The 19,002-nt window shown below is 34.2% G+C and overlaps 1 protein-coding gene across 1 annotated transcript in view; it reads right to left on the reverse strand.

The window, feature by feature from the left end:
• The window catches only part of RYR3 (ryanodine receptor 3), a gene marked incomplete at its 5' end in the record, with an annotated part of 224,891 nt that overhangs the window by 24,007 nt on the left and 181,882 nt on the right, over positions 1-19,002 (reverse strand). Inside the window, 14 exons of the mRNA XM_080618062.1 lie at positions 239-357; positions 1,057-1,134; positions 2,618-2,694; positions 2,948-3,027; positions 3,267-3,366; positions 4,802-4,855; positions 5,531-5,582; positions 6,426-6,535; positions 8,079-8,175; positions 11,902-12,014; positions 12,824-12,955; positions 14,078-14,137; positions 14,604-14,774; positions 17,700-17,714. Of these exons, the coding sequence (XP_080474188.1) occupies positions 239-357; positions 1,057-1,134; positions 2,618-2,694; positions 2,948-3,027; positions 3,267-3,366; positions 4,802-4,855; positions 5,531-5,582; positions 6,426-6,535; positions 8,079-8,175; positions 11,902-12,014; positions 12,824-12,955; positions 14,078-14,137; positions 14,604-14,774; positions 17,700-17,714 (1,258 nt within the window). The remainder of the gene's footprint in view (positions 1-238; positions 358-1,056; positions 1,135-2,617; positions 2,695-2,947; positions 3,028-3,266; positions 3,367-4,801; positions 4,856-5,530; positions 5,583-6,425; positions 6,536-8,078; positions 8,176-11,901; positions 12,015-12,823; positions 12,956-14,077; positions 14,138-14,603; positions 14,775-17,699; positions 17,715-19,002) is intronic.

The following is a 19,002-nucleotide window of genomic DNA, read 5'->3' on the forward strand; positions in this document are numbered from 1 at the left end:
ACATGACTTGCAAAAAGCTTTACTATTAATAATTGGCATAAAACCTGAAATTATGTTAAGACTTAAAAATTCAAACTGAACTCCACAATTTGAGTTGTTGGCATATCAGTTTCTGCTCAGAACACTAAATGAGTTAGAAGGAATAAGCCATTAGAATCTATTCAATTCTGTTCAACTCTGTTTAAGAACAGAGACTCATCATCATACATTTTCTGCAAAATTAATTCAGTTCACTTACCATTGTTATGCCCTTCACAGAGGAGTTGTAAAAATCTAAATAGATCTCGAGTAAATTCATGATGCTGCAACACTTTTTCACCTTTAAAATATATAAATATAATGATTATGTGACAACTGCTATGATTAAATATGAACAACACAATCTTACAGCAACCTTTACAACTGGAATTCTAGTAAAAGACAGTATCATAAAAGCGTAAAGCAATTTGAAAGAAACAAACTGATAATAATGAAAAGAAAAACTGAGACAAGAAAAAGCAAAGCCAAAATACTTAGCACTCCAATGCATCCATGGTTAAAAAAATTAAAAAATAATTTTAAAAAGCACAACAGGATATATATCTAATAAATAAATTGTTAGTCATAACTAAAATCATGCCTTAAATATGAATCACATTTATTAAATAAGCATCAAACTGTTTATCCAAGCTGAGCACACAACCTACTGCAGACCATAAAGCTAAACCTAAATGCATCTGGAAGATGCAATGAAATATTTCTCTCTGTATTTGCAACACAGTTTTGCAACAATAGTATCAAAAACTGTAAACCCAAACATACCACGCTCACGAACGATGACTGTGGATCAAAGAAAAATAACAAGAATACAAGATAAGAATATTGGAAGTTACAACGTTTTTCTTAAAAATTATTGCTAAAGATATTGTAAATATAAATCATACTCAGAACTCAAACCTGGAATTACTTATAGTAAGTTTATCAACAGAAAACTCAAGCCACAGTAAATAACAGTTCTAGTTAAAGAAGGAAGCACAAATAATGTTTGAAGCACTACTGGAATCAATTTCATGCTACTTACGAGTTCCTTCTTCAGTAACCATCCCCAGGCCTTCTGCTTTATTTTGTCTCTCAAATGCATTCAAGTCAAGAACACTTTCATTGAAAAACAAAAACAAACAGGAACAAGCACTGTAGTACACAGTGGAAAATTATTTTCATCTAGGAAATCCCTTCAACAACTAGCTTTGACCCACTGTGACACGCATTGCCTCTTATTTTATTTAATATGAACATTAAATAACAGAGCTTGTGATGAAAATAAGGGTTCAGTGTCAATTTCTGGAAAGAAATGAGTCTCAAGTCAGGTCTCACCACATACCTAACCTCACTTCCAGTCATTCGTGGTTTCATATACAAATGAAAAGTGGAAAAGGAACCTGAAATATTACTCTCTATATTGATTTAAACCTGCCTGCCAAAAGGACATTTCTTCGTCACACTCTTTTCCACTAAGTTATCACTACTATTTCTATTATATTGTTACTGCATATATTATGCATTATTATGTTATTCAGAAGAATAACAGAAGAATCTCTGATTCTGAATCAGAACACTTTCATTCAGATAGTTCAAATACAATTCTATGATTATCTATTTTCTTTTTCAGTTAAAAGCAATGCAGTCATATTTTTCTATCTAGCAACATCATTAAAACTGAAAGCATTTTTAAAGCATCATTTTCATTCTCTTGTCAGTGTTCAAGTCATTTGATCAAAACCATTTTTTATGAAGTCTTGAACAATACACATACACTATTGGTAATATCATTGCTGTAGGTCCTGTTTGAGCAAATCCTTGCTAAATTGTTCTATATAAATGTAAAAATTAGAAGTCAGATGTTATTTAATTAGGTTGCAACTACTCAGCAATAATATCTGCAGTGCAGGTCACCATTCCTTCCACATTCCTTCCACACTCCTTCCACACAGCTCCTCCGATTCTAATTTGCAGTCTACTCCTTCAGAATTCTTCTGTTGCTTTAAAAGACTAAAAAAAGGAGGTTCTCTACTGTAAGTGTAATCAGAAACACCAACAGTTTCCCAGCTTCTTTATATGAGTCCTTCACCTTAACTAACTTAAACTTACGGTTTATCAAGGAAATGGGCTACTGTAGTCTCACTGGTGACGTGCCATTTCTAACAAACCTGACATATATTTGGAGAGGATTCAAATGAAGAAACAGAGATTATGTAACTCATCAGAGATGTGGAGAAACTGAAAGCTTGATAAAGCTCTATTGGCCTGTCTCTCCTTCAGTGATGGCTTTTCTCTATCCTTAGAACCACCCAGATGGAAAATTTGATGGATCTTGGGCCAGTAAAGGAGCCTTTACAGTTTACTATTCTACCTCTCCAAACTAAGCCTTCAAAGGCATACACAGTCTTTGCTTTATTTTCTCCTTTGGAAGAATACTCTAAAAGATTAACATACCATTCCTCTATTCACAAAAATTTTCAACAAGAATTCTACAATCTGTAACTCCTGTAATTTAAATCGAACAAATCCACCTGCACTGAGCGATAAGCCACCAACCTGAATAAAACTGAAACTGTAATAATATGATTTATGCTTTTACCTGCAGGACTGCATTAAGCCAGAGAGACTTTGAAAAAATCCAGCATCCTTTTTCTCCTTCAGGTAGTCTAGCATTTTCTAGAAGGTGTAAATTTTGGGAGGAAAAAAAAAATCTATATTAGAATTATATGAACTAACAACTTTCTGAATTACCGTTTGAAATGCAAGTCACTGGCAAGCAATAGTGTCATTGTTATTATACCAAAAATACCCTGATATTTCTTCACTGTTTAGCTTAAAATTAAAGGCACTATAACAAAACCACTAAAACTCTCAAAATTACTTTCCTTCTTTCCACAAGCAAGATTCACAATCATTAGGAAAGTATTACCTGTTGAACTATGGTGTTTCCACCATTTAGAATAGCAATACCAAGTTTCAGTGTTTCAACAACCATGGGTCCTGTATGACCTGTCAAACAAGGGTGCAGTCATTAGAACCTGCAATTATGAACTACTCAACCAGAAAAGCAGTCTGGAAATTTTACCTAGTATTGTTGTAATGGATATTTATATTGCCTCATTGCCATATACAAGTTATATGTGATATATACCTCATAGGTATAATGACATAATACATTCTATATATGTATAGCATTATACCTATGATATGTAGATCGTGTATACTTTTAATGCTGCACAGATTATTACCTTTGCTTGCGCTAATCATCTGAAGGACCATCTCAGCAGCTCCACGATCATGTAAGCGAGCTTGCTGATAGAGAGTTCTCTGTTTTTCCATTTCTTTCTCCTGGGTTTGGGAATAAAAATGAGAACACAATACAGAGTGGAACTGGTTCAGAAGAAAACATAATTATGAGAAATCTGAAGTTGTTGAAGGCCATCTGCCTCCATAATCCATATGGATTATCTGCCTCCATAATCCATATGGATTGTTTGATTCGACACTGTCCCACATGACATCCTTGTCTCTAAATTGGAGAGACATCAATTCGATGGGTGGACCACTCAGTGGATAAAGAACTGGCTGGATGGCCACACGCAAAGAGTTGTGGTCAATGGCTCCATGTCTGGCTGGAGACCGGTAACGAGTGGTGTCCCTCAGGGATGGGTGTTGGGACCGGTCTTGTTCAAAATCTTTGTCGGAGACATGGACAGTGGGATTGAGTGCGCCCTCAGCAAGTTTGCCAATGACACCAAGCTGTGTGGTTCAGTTGATATGCCGGAGGGAAGGGATGCCATCCAGAGGGACCTCGACATGCTTGTGAGGTGGGCTGATGCCAACCTTATGAAGTTTAACCAAGCCAAGTGCAAGGTCCTACACCTGAGTCGGAGCAATCCCAGGCACAGCTACAGGTTGGGCAGAGAAGAGGTTCAGAGCAGCCCTGCGGAGAAGGACTTGGGGGTCTTGGTCGATGAGAAAATGAACATGAGCCGGCTTCAGTGTGCGCTCGCAGCCCAGAAAGCCAACTGTATCCTGGGCTGCATCAAGAGGAGCTTGACCAGCAGGTCGAAGGAGGTGATCCTGCCCCTCTACTCTGCTCTTGTGAGACTTCACTTGGAGTATTGTGTGCAGTTCTGGTGTCCGCAACATAAAAAGGACATGGAACTGTTGGAACAAATCCAGAGGAGGGCCACAAGGATGATCAGGGGACTGGAGCACCTCCCGTATGAAGATAGGCTGAGAAAGCTGGGGCTGTTCAGCCTGGAGAAGAGAAGGCTGCGTGGAGACCTCCTAGCAGCCTTCCAGTATCTGAAGGGGGCCTACAAGGATGCTGGGGATGGACTATTCATCAGGGACTGTAGTGACAGCACAAGGGATAACGGGTTCAAACTTAAACAGGGGAAGCTTAGACTGGATATAAGGAAGAAATTCTTTACTGAGAGGGTGGTGAGGCACTGGAATGGGTTGCCCAGGGAAGTTGTGAGTGCTCCATCCTTGGCCAGGTTGGATGAGGCCTTGGGTGGCATGGTTTATTGTGAGATGTCCCTGCCCATGGCAGGGGGGTTGGAACTAGATGATCTCAAGGTCCTTTCCAACCCTAACTATTCTATGATTCTATGATTCTATGCTTCCAAAACTTCAGAACATATGGTATCTGTTTTATACAAACAACCTAGTAAATCAGCTCAATAACTATGTTGTTCTTGCATTTATTCTAGAAGGAATAGTTAAAACACTTGCACATTAGGCAATGAGAAAGAAATTTTATTTAAACTCTTACCTCAAACGTCTTTTCCTTTTCTTCTTCTTCCTCTTCTTCTGCTTCCTGACAGCTCTTTTTATGTTAGAAAGAGAAAGCACAAGATTTTCCTTATTATAAAATACGTCTATTTTTACTATAGTATTTCTACAAAAATGACCAAAGAATTCTTTTTTCAAGCAACAATTAAAGGCACTAGCAAGATTTTAAATCCCTGTAATTATAAATACTTGTTCTCATTCACATAAGAAACTGGTATTCCCTAACGTGTGAGTACTTCAGTGTATTCATCCAACTACACATACACCCTGTAACTGCAGGCTATGTGTTCTTATTTCATATCTCTATTTATATCCGTAATATTTTTCCTCACAGTCAAACTCTCCTCATATGTGTCAGCTGTGATCAGTATGTTGCAAAACCTGTCAACTTATTTCTGACAGACTTAAAATTTTAACTCCAAAATAATTACTCGAAGAATAAAAATAACTAACATGTTACGACTGCTCATGAGTTAATCCCATACAAAACAAAGTGCCAAGTGATATCAATAGGATTGCACCTACTGGTATTTCATGCTATTAATGTAGGAAATTTCTCATTTTATATATATATAACTGAACAGCATTTGCTTCATTAAAAATATAGAAATTACAAGTAGAATTTACACTTAAAACAGAGGGAAGCATGTAAAATTAATAGGAAGCACCTGAGAGGAGTGAAGGATGGAGTTTGAAATACTATATTTACCTTTGCCATCATAGCAGAATAGGCAATATATAAAGGATCATCTTCTAGTTTGCTATAAAGAGTAAAGAATAAGCAAAATTATTTTATTACATAGTAATAAAAAGAAGTCATACTCCTACTAACATTTAAATACCATTTTATTAAAGGGTATTTTATTAAAATAGATACACACATTTACTTAAAAGGCAATTATACTTGAAAATCATGTTATGAGTGCATTTTCTTATCTCAAACCAAGTCTTAATTTTTTAATTAAACAGTTTAGAGATATATTTTGACATCATGGACTTTTGGACTTATGTTGGATAAGTAAGGATCACTGGCTGTTGTAGGTGCAGAAAAGTATAATGGAGATATACGAATAATTGTAACAGTCAGATGGCAAGATTACATTAGTCATACATAAAAAGCATATGAAGCATCCTACTCATAAAAAATACATATTCCAATCAACAGTCTAAATTCAAAGCAGAAACTGTCACTGAAAGAGATTCATGCTGATCATCAATGAAACCTTTTCTGATATACTGAATAAAATGTAATGAATAACAGCACCATCACCACACATCTGTAAGCAGCAGAGACCAGGGGAAGGTACTCTGAATAAACCGGTAGTTCCTGTAAACTTTATGTTTTTGTAAGAATTCATGCTCAGTAATTTCTGTATTGGGTATTTACCAAGCTTTTAAAATTTCAAGAACAGTCAATATTTATCTCAATAAAAAGGTTATATTGCATTTAAATACATGAAAACTTTAATGAAACTGAGAGGCAAAAAAGTATTCACCATGCACACTAAGGAACTGAAATTGTGCTAAATCACTTCTTTAATGTTACTAGAAATTCGATTACTGGTGCTTTTATTCAATGTGCTTTTCAAGACAGCTTTTTTTACCTTCTCTCTGTGAGAGCACTGCGACTAAAATAGAGGATAATCTGATGAAGTGGATCAGGCTGCTTTTTCTCAGTCTCTTCCTCTTCCTCTTCATCTTTTTTTGGAAGTGTCTGTCTCAAGGTTTACATCAGAACATACAAATTAAGTTTCATGAGTAAGAAAAAAATTGAGTAATTAAGCTTAGAAAGGATTTCAGTAATTTTATTCTTTCCAATTTGTACTAACTTCCAGTATTCATCTTACTCAATAGCTTATAGCATAACCTGCAACATTACGTGCCTGTAGGTCTCAGGAGGAGTTAAGAATATCTGATTGCCATTCACAATTGATGCTAACTTTGTAAGTTTCTCATTTGCAAGGTATTGAGAATGAGACAGCGAAAATCTTACGGAAGCCTTATTCAGCAGAAATTATGTGTTTCCACTCGACCAGACTTGAAAGAAAATCCCAGCTCAATTATTTAGCAGAAGTATTACTGGTAAATGGAACTTTTATAATAATATCATCAGATATTATTCAGACTACTCTTTGCTACAATACTTACATACATCATATTTAGGTAACTTTGATTCAACAAATGTAATGACTGCTTTTATTGTCAATTTTGAACATTTTTTGGCAGTTTGATATATAAAAGAGCCAGGCAGAAGAACAGCATATCAGCTTTACCTTACTTGTGTAATCACTCCTTTGCAAGGTTTGTAATTATTGTAGAATTATTACAATTATAGTAATATAAAAAATATGGTTACAGGAGTTCAATTTACTGCTTTAGTAAATCTGAAATAATTGTAATCACTGTTTTGATTAATGGCTTCATTTCTTCCTTTAGAAAAAAAAACCAACAAAGACTATGACCACATGACTATGAGAAGAATATGTTAGCTTTGATTTTGAAAATATCATACAACCTTCTATACCAATGGGTCTTTATAAACACAACATGACTGGTTTTGCTAATGCCGAAGCATCTTCTGGTATGTCTTCATATGATCCATGACGCCATATATTAATTTTCACAGTATTTAGATACTATAGGCCCTTTGGAGGTATTTTAGGCAAACTAACTACAGAGGGGGAAGAGAAAAAAGTAGCAGGCTTTCTGAATCAATATTCAGTAACAAAATGCTGAAATTTATCACTTTTATCAAGTACACATGTAAATAAATTTTTGCTGAATACGGCTGTATGTGTTTACTTCTCCTTATGATGTATCAAAAAGGAAAAAGCAAAATTAATTTGGATCAAAGCTGAAAATGTTAAAATTAAATATTATGCATCAACAGAAAATTTAGAAAGGGGAAAAGGATCAACTGTGTCAAGCTTAAAAAAACAGTAAATAAAATATAGGAACATAGGAATTACCATAATGACAAAAATAGTCTGGCTGTTCATCTAATCCATTTCTCTTCCCAAGAATGGGTATCACATAGTTCATCTGAAGGCATAAACCACCTTAATGCAGTGTGCATCACAGGATGAACGCCTTTTTGACCACAGCAGAAAATTACCTTACGCCATGAAGCGTAAGGAATAATATTTTTTAATTTATAATCATACAGTACACAAAAATTAAATATAGGTTATAACAGAAACATGAAATATACACTGAAGTGGGCACTGAAAAATATGCCCAATTATGTCAGTACTTACAGCCAAATCCTGAACTAGTTTCTCCTCAAATGAGTATTCCTCTGTTTCTATCCAATAGTTCTGATAGCCATGGAGGAAGAGGTTAATAGAACGGTGCCTGGGGGGGTGTGAAAGTGAGATCAAGAGGGGTAACAGAACATAGTATAACAGCTCAGGTGGTTAATGATTAGTAAGGATACATATTTGTACAATTCTGATCCTCTGATTGGTCAGTGAAACAAAATGTAAAACATAACTAACATTCAGTGACAAACCAGCATGTACGTTTGAACATTCTTACTATTTTTCCATACATGTGTGTATAAGTTACTTTTTGGTTTTAAAGCTTTGGGAGTGCTGACATACATTATATATGAAACTGCAGGACTAGAACCTTAATGCAAGCATGGGAAAAATACACGCTTGAACTGATTTAAAGATGGATGGGATTTACACCTAGGAGATGTAAATCTCATTTACTAGATTTATGACATTGAGACAGCAGAAGTTGGCCACAAACCCCAAAATAAGTATGAGTGCTTTCCAGCATGTTATCTGCAGACAATCATTGCCTTCTTCCACATAGAGAAGACTAACCTCAGCTCCTTTTCTTTCAGTTCCAAATAAAGGCAGTATTAATATGTCCTCAAAGATGCTGATTGAAATACAGATATTGAAATACAGATACAGAAATACACAAAACCTGCTCTAGAAAAATACCAATTTTAGTAAACTCCTAGGGATACTAATTACTACTACACAGTACCCATTTAACTAACATCCACAGAAAATACAGCTCCTGGCAATAAGGCTACATATATTAATGGCCAAACCATTCCATCTTTATGTTATATTTTGGGGACAATTCTGTTTTGAGGCACACTACATGAAGTTACAAATGTTGTTTCACGCAGCCTTTTCATTTACTTTTATTCTGCACCACAAAGAAAAGCTATACAAATTTTCTGAACTGACACTGTGCACATGAAATACTATATTATAATGGAACAGCTACTGAGCCAACCTTCTGTGCTCTCCTGCTAGCACTGGTGGCATTTTATTATCAAATTCCAAAAACTGACCAATCAGAATCCCTTCTGAAAATTGTACAAATTCATGTTTTATGATAACATCAAATCATGGCTGGGAAGGAATAAGTGTGTGCATAAGCAAGAGGCTCTCCACAAGTTACATTACCATTAAATTGAGTATAAGCCTGTCATACTGAGTTTTTTCATGTACTTTTTCCAGCCAAACACGTTGAAAGGTGCTCAGGAAGAAATTGCTAATTTTGTGTCTGAAGAAAAGCATACAGGTTTTCATTGAAGAAAGGCACAAGTTAAATTCAACAAAGTAGTCAGAAAGAATATAATTTGTAAACTGTATGAAAAATTGCCATGTACAACTTTGCTGTATCTATGTGCATATACAGAAGACAGACAATAAGACAAATTTTTTACAAATTAATTTCCTTAAAACATCAAGCATACATACATACATCTCAGAGAAAACATTTATCACATAAGACACTTTTTCAAAGCCATGTACATCAATTAAACACAGAACATGAAGAACTAGTATTTCCTAACTTAATTGATTTTTTTTTTCTAGAAAAAGAAAAATATTTTTAAATATAATTATTTATTTTGTATCTTCAGGCACTTCTAGAAAAGGGAGTACTGAGAAAAATTACTTTGACTTCTAGCGTAAATATTCTACGATTTAACAAACACCTGTACATCAATAAACATTTTAATTTCTGAAGTATCATCCCAGAATTACTAAAAAATGGTACGCATAAGAATAAATTTTGAAGAAAATTGAAGTATGAAATCAACATAAGATTATACTGAAAGCCAACTAAATCTCCAGAAATTTTCAAATTTCCAATAGAAAGCTGCAACTAAAATGAGGAAAAATTAAACTCTGGTTCAAAAGGATTTATATAGCTCCTAGAATTAATCATACCCCACTTGAAATAATCTCCCTAGGGTTCAGAGATGTCTTAACACCACAATCAATTTAAATGATGGAGACAGAGGTGCATAATAGTGACAGCCTTATTTTCCTGTCAGAACCGAATGATTAATCTAGAAAAAAATGTGTGTCTATAAACTAGTGAATTTTAAAACTTTGCTCTGCACCTATCAATTGAGCTATATATCTAGAAGTTTCTGCTCATTGCTGGGAGGTTGGACTAAAAGACCTTTAAAAGTTCCTTCCAATCCAAACCACTTTGATTTTACGATTCTAAGTCTTGCCTGCAATGCCACAATTAATTGGCTAAAACAGTTTCATGACAGTTCATTTATAGAATCTACAAGATGAAAATCCACAAGACAAAATAACTGCACAGATTTGCCTCACACTCATATTAGGAATAAACTCCACCTCAAAAATCTACCATAAATTTTATGAATCAACATCAATCTTTTTAACACAGAAAGGTTTTTAATGAAAATGACAGATGAATGTTCTACTTCAATGAGTATTACTCCATACTTTATTGAAAATGAGAATACAGATTCATAACACATTTTGCCCTTTGGCAAGTATTACATCAACCTCAAAGGTAATAAACGTGGTTTTTTCAAAAGGAAAAAAATAGGACAAATTATTTTTATCATTTTGATGCTCACATATATTCCTAACATTTTTAAGAATTTATAAATCCAGAACACAGTTGTAAAAAAGTGCTCACAAAAAGGTTGCACTGAAATGGGTACTCTTCATATCACTTCCTCTTGTTTTTCCAAACACAATTATTGAAGATGAAATGGTTGACGCTAGTCAGTTTATTCTTATGTTGTACTTAAACCCTTTTATTACTCTGGTTCTTTGAAGGTTGCCTGGAGGTACTATGACAACTTAGAGAAGTTATAGCCTAGAATAACTACTTTTTGTAACGGAAGGATGTGGTTTTTATACTATAACTGGATTTTTGTCCTGTGCAAACCTAATGCTCTTCCTATATGTTAGTGGCACAGTTAGAGACCTTAAGCCAACATTAAGCATGTAGACTGGCATTTAAAAATGCAATGCAACTCTTCTGTTAAATACTTTACAATCTTTGAGCAAATATATTGAACATTAAAGGTGAAAAAATGCAGAAGGTGAAAAGCAAACTTAAAGAGGTACTTAGGCTGTATCTGAACAAAAAGCAGAGTTTTTGAGAAAGAACAAGGTAAAGGAAATGACCCCCAATGCCTCATGGTCTTAATACTCTGTTTAAAGCAGGAGATAGAACCAAGGACAGGATGCACTTTATCTCAGACTTTTTGGTATTTACATGCAACTGCAGTAAGAAGTAGAGCAAAACACAGGTACAAAATATCATTCTGCACTGCTCTGCACCACTAGCCACTCTAATGCATGTAACATTCAGTTGTAGTAGCTAAAAATTGTCTCAGACAATGAAGCATTCATGCCATAGGAGAGGAATAGCCATACAAAGTTTGAAAAAGAGAAAAGAATACAAACACAGGAAAATAAAGAGTAAAACCAGAAAGCAGAGGCAAAAAGGGGACAGAAACAGCAACATCTTAACAATTTACACAGATAACTTGAGGAACTATACAGAGTAACAGCTGACAAAATGAAGCATTTTGGTTTTGAAGCAATGTAATTCCTATGGTCTTTGGCCCCTCTGGTTATTTGTTAGGAGACAAGTATTTTGCTACTGCAAGGAATTAGTTGACAACCAATTCTTTAGTCTCTTAAACAAAATCACAGTCAACAAACTAGCATGTCTACACACAAGAAACACAAGTAATATTTGCACTCAGAAATGTGAAGAAAAGTTACAAAAAAACCACCAAACCAAAACCACCTTTATGCCATTTACCTGGGCAGGTTGTATAATGGTGCCATTCGGAAACATGCAACAACAGCCCTTTTGCGTTGTTTTGACAGGAGTTTGTGCCAAACAGCTTTCTTTGATCTCAGTGGTTGTTCAACCTATGGAAAAATATCTTCTAGCACGTATAGTGGAAACTCTTCAACTTTTATTCAAAATTTTCTGTTTAGTTAGTGGTCAATGTAGTTAGCAAATTAGAAAATGTTACAAACACTCCCCATCATCTGAAAAAACAATGTTCATGTGCAAGAAAAAATACTGGAGGCCTTATGTACAGTACCTCTCAGTTTACACATAAAAGCTCAAGATCTCAGAGTGTCTTGTGTGGGACTCCTTGGTAAAACTCAAAAATGGTTATTTTGTCTGTTTCTAACTATGCATATTCAATTTTTTATGTGAGCGAATTTCTATGCCATAGCACTTTTGAATGAGGTGGATTAACTCTATTTTGGAAGAGTACAAATGCCTTTTTGTAATTAAACTGCATCATTTCAATAGACAGGCAATCTATTCAAAAGCTGCTACAGCATCCTCAGGTGCAGATATAGGAGACAGGCTAAACCCAGAAACAGAAAGTGCACTTGCAAACATATTTTCCTAAAATTACAGGATGTTCAGCTACTGAATGGTGATGATTTGTATACTATACTTTCTATGGCTCTTCACAAAGTCAGAGGCAAATATATCCTGAGTTTCCCCTGAAGCTAAATTGAGGCACAACAGATTATGTTAAAAACTGCATATATGCATCTGTATGTGTGTGTGTGTCTGCATGCATGCACAAAAATAATTTTTATCTGGAAAATTTAATAATGATACTCACTGAAGTCAAAATAATCTCTAGAAGGTAAAAAAGAAAAAAAAAAAAGTTAAGTTAAAAGCAATACAGTGCGGACATTTAACTTTTTACCTGCTCCAGGTGATACAAAGCAGCTGATATCCTCTGCACACGTTCCACATTTCTCTCAGGGTCAGTAGGTTCATCACTCTTCAAAACGTCTTTGTATAAATTTAACTGCCATTTCACAGCTGGATCATCAGACTAAAAATCAACATATTTTGTACATAAGCTGCTGAATGAATATACTGAATTTGACAACCACCACTGTTATTCTCATAGTATAATAAAGAATGCTGCAGATACTCCCACTTCATGTGTTCCCCTTTTAGTCAAAATTAATATCTGCTAGCTGCTCAGGAAAATGGCATTAGATTCTCAGACATACACATATATATATATATGTATACTGTTGGGTAGCTGAACTCAATCCTTAAGAAAGGTTCTGTGATTGTATTTCATGAGACCAAATAAAGCACCCCAGGACTTATGTATCCCATTCAACTGCATTAAAAATGAAGAAGAACATTTAGTACTGGGATTGACTTTAACTCCTTGCTGAGCTTCTGTACTAACAGGAGGAAAGCTGTTCAATGGAATCTACAAAAGACAACTGGAATTTCAGTAGGTGAAGTTACAGCCAAAGGTTTAGGTTTTTTGCAAGACAGAAATAGAAAAAACACAGCAGAATTACTTACTGTGTCAAATTTAAATTTATGTAAGTACAGACTTACAGCAACCAGTCATCTCCCATGACAGATAAGAGTTGCTCCTATTTTGTTCAAAGACTATAGGCAATGCTCTAAATTATTTACTATTTACAGAATGCTGAGGACTCCATTTGGATATCACCTTTGACAGTGTATTCAGCATATAAATAGTAGGAACATAAATGATCTTGAAAAAATCTGAAGATGACACAAGTGTTTCTTATTTTATCAGTTACTTTAAAATGCATCTATTCTTAGAAATAGTATTTAAGCATTACTGCAAGTTAAGTTCGAGAAGCTGAAATACTGTAGTTTTAATTTTATTTTCTTCTCAGATCAAGTTGATTCTAAGTAATTATAGCTTTAAAACTACCAATATCTCAATTTTTTATGCTTGTTCCACTCTACAAGATTTCCTGAAATTTGAAAACAGCAGCCAAAGCTACAAACAAACCAATTATATTTACAGAAAAAAAATGGGGGAAAAGGGCAATTTTTCTAATAAGTTTTCAGGTTCTTTTTAAAAATTACTTTTACATTTCATGATAAAACAATTGTGACTTCTGTGTTTTAAAAGTACACACCAGCATCTTTAAGACAGTTTTTTTTACATTACCTTTTCCTGCAAATGTAAGTTGTTACGTAAATGTTCTTTGACTTCATCATCAGTGTCCCTCTGTAGAAAAGTAGAAATATTTTTGAATTCAGAGTATGACTCATAAGAGCACATACAACCTAATGCAGCTATCATTATTTTCATATCGAACCTTAAACTCTCTTCTTTTCCAAGTACACTAAAGGTTAACAGAAGAGCGTGGGACAAATGCCTTTTTTAATTTTGACCACAAAACAAGGATTAAACTTTGAAGAGAGAATTAAAGCTAACTAATACTATTTCAGTATTTGATCCAAATGAAATTGCACATGTAAAAATGTACATTATATACAAATGGAAAATGACATGGAAACGATGGCAGCTGTCTATGCACTTTTTCTTGAGGAAGTGCAATTAGCAGCGGTAATTGCTTACAGCACATTGATACATTCAATTATATTGACTGCTTAGATATCTCTGCCTCAAAGTTCAGTTTATAAAGTACTGCTTATTTTGCATCAAAAACTTCAAGAAAGTATACACTTACATGACTGTATCTACTCTTAGCCAAAGAGATGAGTTCTTGATCTCCAGGAGTACACATATTCAAACCAATGGGAAGCATCTTTTTAAGTGCAGCTACAATCAAGGATGTTTGTATGGAGTACAAATCCCCTCTGCGTTTTGATTTCTTTCTCTCTTGATCTTGTCCTCCAGACTACAAAAAAAATAGAAAAGTAAATGACTGCAATTCTTAAACTTTTCTAACATGCTTTTCCCCTAATGGTCCAAGGAAACTATGTTCCTGTACAACTAATGAAAAATGCTGCATTAGAGGAAGGGTGTACAGTCTTGCAGGATATGTAAAGGAATACTTTTGGTGTGTGCCAATACAGAAATTGTAATAACTAATATTTTAATAGCAGTAACATCCTTGAGTATGCATTCAGACATATGAATCTATGTTTTCTGGATGTTGCCTCTTAAATCAGAAACAACCCTAAAGTTAAAAGCTGAGTCAGTCTCAGGGGACACTATTAGTTCTCCATGTTGCAGAGAAAAATTCAGGATGTTTAATTTTTGTTAGAAATTTATATAGTTATCCAGGGTCTGAATGAATGAATATTGTCTGATTTATCTCAACTGAAAAACACCAGCATCTAAAAGACTTATTCAATTCAATAAAATGCCAATCTTATTGCATTTAACGAATTAGTGCCTTTGTGAAAAGCCTTGCCCATTGGCTTGGGTTAATATAATCAAGTCTGGGATGAAAAATTAAGTCTTTTGCATCTTTGGACATCATAAGCAATAGGAAAAGGAAAACAGACAGAGAAGTAAACAGCACAACAGAGTAACATCTGCCCTATCATCTTACCAGAGACACTGTATAACAATATTTCACACACTTTTTCATTTATGAGACAGCAAATCAAAACCTTTAGAATAGACCCATATATTCAATGAACATATGAAAAACAACAACATAAAAGTAGCCCAGTTCTGAATTCTGTATCTAGATTAAACTCCTACTACACTCAAGAAGAGTTTTGCCTAAGATAAGATTTCAGGACTAGGCCTCCAGACTTATAAAACACTACAAAACAGCAAATGCTTGCATTTAACCCTCCACATCCTTTTCCCTCTGTCAATAAAGTTTTACTGACTACTGCTTTTATAATACATTGTGTAGTTTGACATGTGGATACAGCAAAATCCACTGCAATTCATTATTGACCAATTACTACCACACGATTATCACAGTAATCACTGGAAGAAAAAAAGGCAGCCACACATATTGTACTCAGTGGTAAATTTTGACAAATTCAGTTTTCTAGATGGTGAAGCTCTGCAAATGTAGCTGGTGTTGAGCATTTTGCAGGTCAGAGGGAACACACAATGGATGTGGCTTCCTTTCTTAAGGAACTAACAATTGCAAGAGAGTATGCCTCAAAGCTTTGCTTTTGGAAGTGCCTTAGAAGTAGCAGTGATGTAATGGCTATAATAATGATCTTATTTGTACTCTACATTGACAGCAGACAAACAAATCCCACAATGTATCACTGTATTCCAGTGGCGTCACTGTGCATCTTAAATAAGGAAGACCAAAATATATAATTGATATATTAAGAAAAAAAAAAAAAAAAAAAAGAAAAGGAGAGATACTGATTTACTTTTCTGCATCTTTATGCTTTTAGGCTTGAGGACATTTTACACATCCAATTTTATTTTAATTTGAGATTAATAACAAGGTATGAACAGGATAGGTAAACCTTAAAACCTGAACAGTTTTAAAATCTGAAAAGAAGAACCATTCTGCCTTTGCCATCAAATTCTTCTACCTGTGAATTCACAAGTCCTGCTGATAAATATATAAGTAGAGTCACAGACAGAAACCTAAATGGCAATCAAATTATGTCTCTTGCAGTTCTAATAAGCAACTATAGGAGTAAATGCAATAACTTCATTTCATTAAAGTGGATAGATTTTGCCTAAATAATTAACTCTGCTAAAATGACAGCACAAAATGATCTTACTTGTATGAGGATCTAAATACACAAATGGACATTTCTTAAACTTATACAGAAAAATAATTACAGAATATCCAGTAGATTTGTAATAACTAAAAATACAATCATAACCAAAGTATTCATTAAAAAAAAATAAATCAGCTAAAACCAGTTAATATGATGGAATTAATATTTCTAGTACTCCAAACCCTCCTTAAACCTTCAATTCTCTGAGATTATCCTGACAGCATTTGTTAAATCCTACTCTATATATGTGGGGAAATTTGACAATAGCAAAGTATGAAATCAGATCTATTAGATTAATACAACTGCTCACTTTTTAACTTATCCCTCCAATGTAATTCATTAAAAATTCTTCACAGCACCTTGCAAGCTGCTCCACACACTGGGTGAAGGGAAAGATGCAAGGATTTTGCACTCTATTTTGCTTCACCAGTGAAGAACATAACATAGGTTGCAAAGTACTCATCTATATCAGAAGTTCATATTAAAAAAATATGAATGATGCAAAGGAAGGTGAACTGTGGTTCACTGGGGACAAAGTAAGCTTTGAATAAAAGAAACATGAAAGAAACAAGAATTGTTCAAAGGCTTTGTCACATCTTGCATCTTTAGTAAAGTCTATTGTAATTTTGTAAAAAGGTGGGATTTGAACTCTATCTTATTTAAACTTATTGGTTCTTATAAAATCTTTATTCATTTACTGACAGAGTACAGGTTTTAATGCATTTCTCTCACATACTTTTCTTGAATATCAGAAGCCAAATACACATTTCTGATGACTCTACTTAGGTATTGCTTTTACAACATCTGCTTTAATATATTAGCAAAAAAATCAGAACGCAGAAAGACAGCAGAGGCAGAATATGCACCTAAAATAATTATAAAAGGCACCTTTACAACATTTGCACATTAAGCAACATGTGGGAGTGTGAAAGGGAATTTCAGCTGCTCTGGTCAAATACTGCCCCTTTAACTTGCAGAAAATTTATAGGAGGTGGAACCTCGGCTTTCACCTTGTGACGCCACTGCTATGATCAATGGAAAGAATGCTTGGAGCCTGATTATCTCTAAATCTAAAACAAAGACATATCATGCACTTTGACCTGTACCTTTACTTGCATGGCCTGTATGAAAGAAAAATAAAGGGAAAAAATCATAAGTAAAAGAGATGAAAAGATGAAAATTTTACAAGTTAGTAATAAACTGAGCTTTACTAGGATAATTAAAACATTATAAGTTTTAGCTATAATAATAGTCTGTAAGTGTATAATCAAATGAGATCTTAGTGAAAAAGAAAATTATTCAGCTTAATCCTTATTAAATGATTGAACTTCTGAATTTATCTATTGCTATTCAGCACTACCATTTGTTGCTTCAGCTCACAAGGAAATACATCTAATAAGTAAGCACATCAATCTGATTAATTACTGCATCTTTTTCCAAGATCATTAAAAAGAGAAAGGTGTCTGGAACTCTGGATAGTCCAATAATAAAAAATATTCACATTTTCATGAAAATAGCTCTTTCTACATCTTTTCCCCACTAAAATATTATTGTGAAAAATTATGTTTAGAAATGGAAATGAAACTATCACTGTGAAGATGCATTTCATTGATGGATGTATTTTCCCATTGCATAGCTCATTACTATTTTGAAGACAGCCTGAGAGAAAACTTGAGCTCCCATCTCTCAGCAGTACCCATTCTGAGACTGCTATTATATACTCAGCTGTAACTCTTTATACATACACAGTTTTTATTCCTGTTTATGATGTTAATACCATAAATACACTTAAATAAGCATGCATACCATAGTCAACACTACGTTATCATTGTGTCAGGCAATCTTAAGAAGATAAATTCAAAGCCATATAGCTACGGTAAGATGGCAAAAAAGTTCAACTGCTACTCATAGAAATCCTTGACCAGGCATGGGAAAATACTATAGAAAACTGTTGGTTAAAAATAAACATTAGAAAAAAAAACCCATCAAAACCCACCAAAAAACCAAAACCACAAGAACCCCCATTTCTCTGATAGGTCTAATAGTAACCTTGTTTTCTTGTGATGCTTGAATTAGCCTCAAAATGTTGAAGCCAAGATATTATTAAAATATGTTTTTATATTCTACTATATTTATATCACATAGTGAATAAAACCAGCTACGAGAAAGACTGAACGACTAATCATCAAATTAATGTTTAGCATCTTAGAATCTTCAACACCTTACTCAGACAAATAGCAAATTTTAATTGAAAATTTCAATTGCATGAAATATGCAAATGCTGCACAGACATGGGTCAGCTTATATGCATCAAAGGTAAGTAAAGATGATACGTTAATTATATTTCATTTATTGGTGATGGCCATAAAAGTAATCCAGTCATGATTTACAATAGTGTATCTAAAGGAA

The sequence above is a fragment of the Psittacula echo genome, assembly GCF_963264785.1.
Source record: "Psittacula echo genome assembly, chromosome: 5".
Classification (NCBI taxonomy): domain Eukaryota; kingdom Metazoa; phylum Chordata; class Aves; order Psittaciformes; family Psittacidae; genus Psittacula; species Psittacula echo.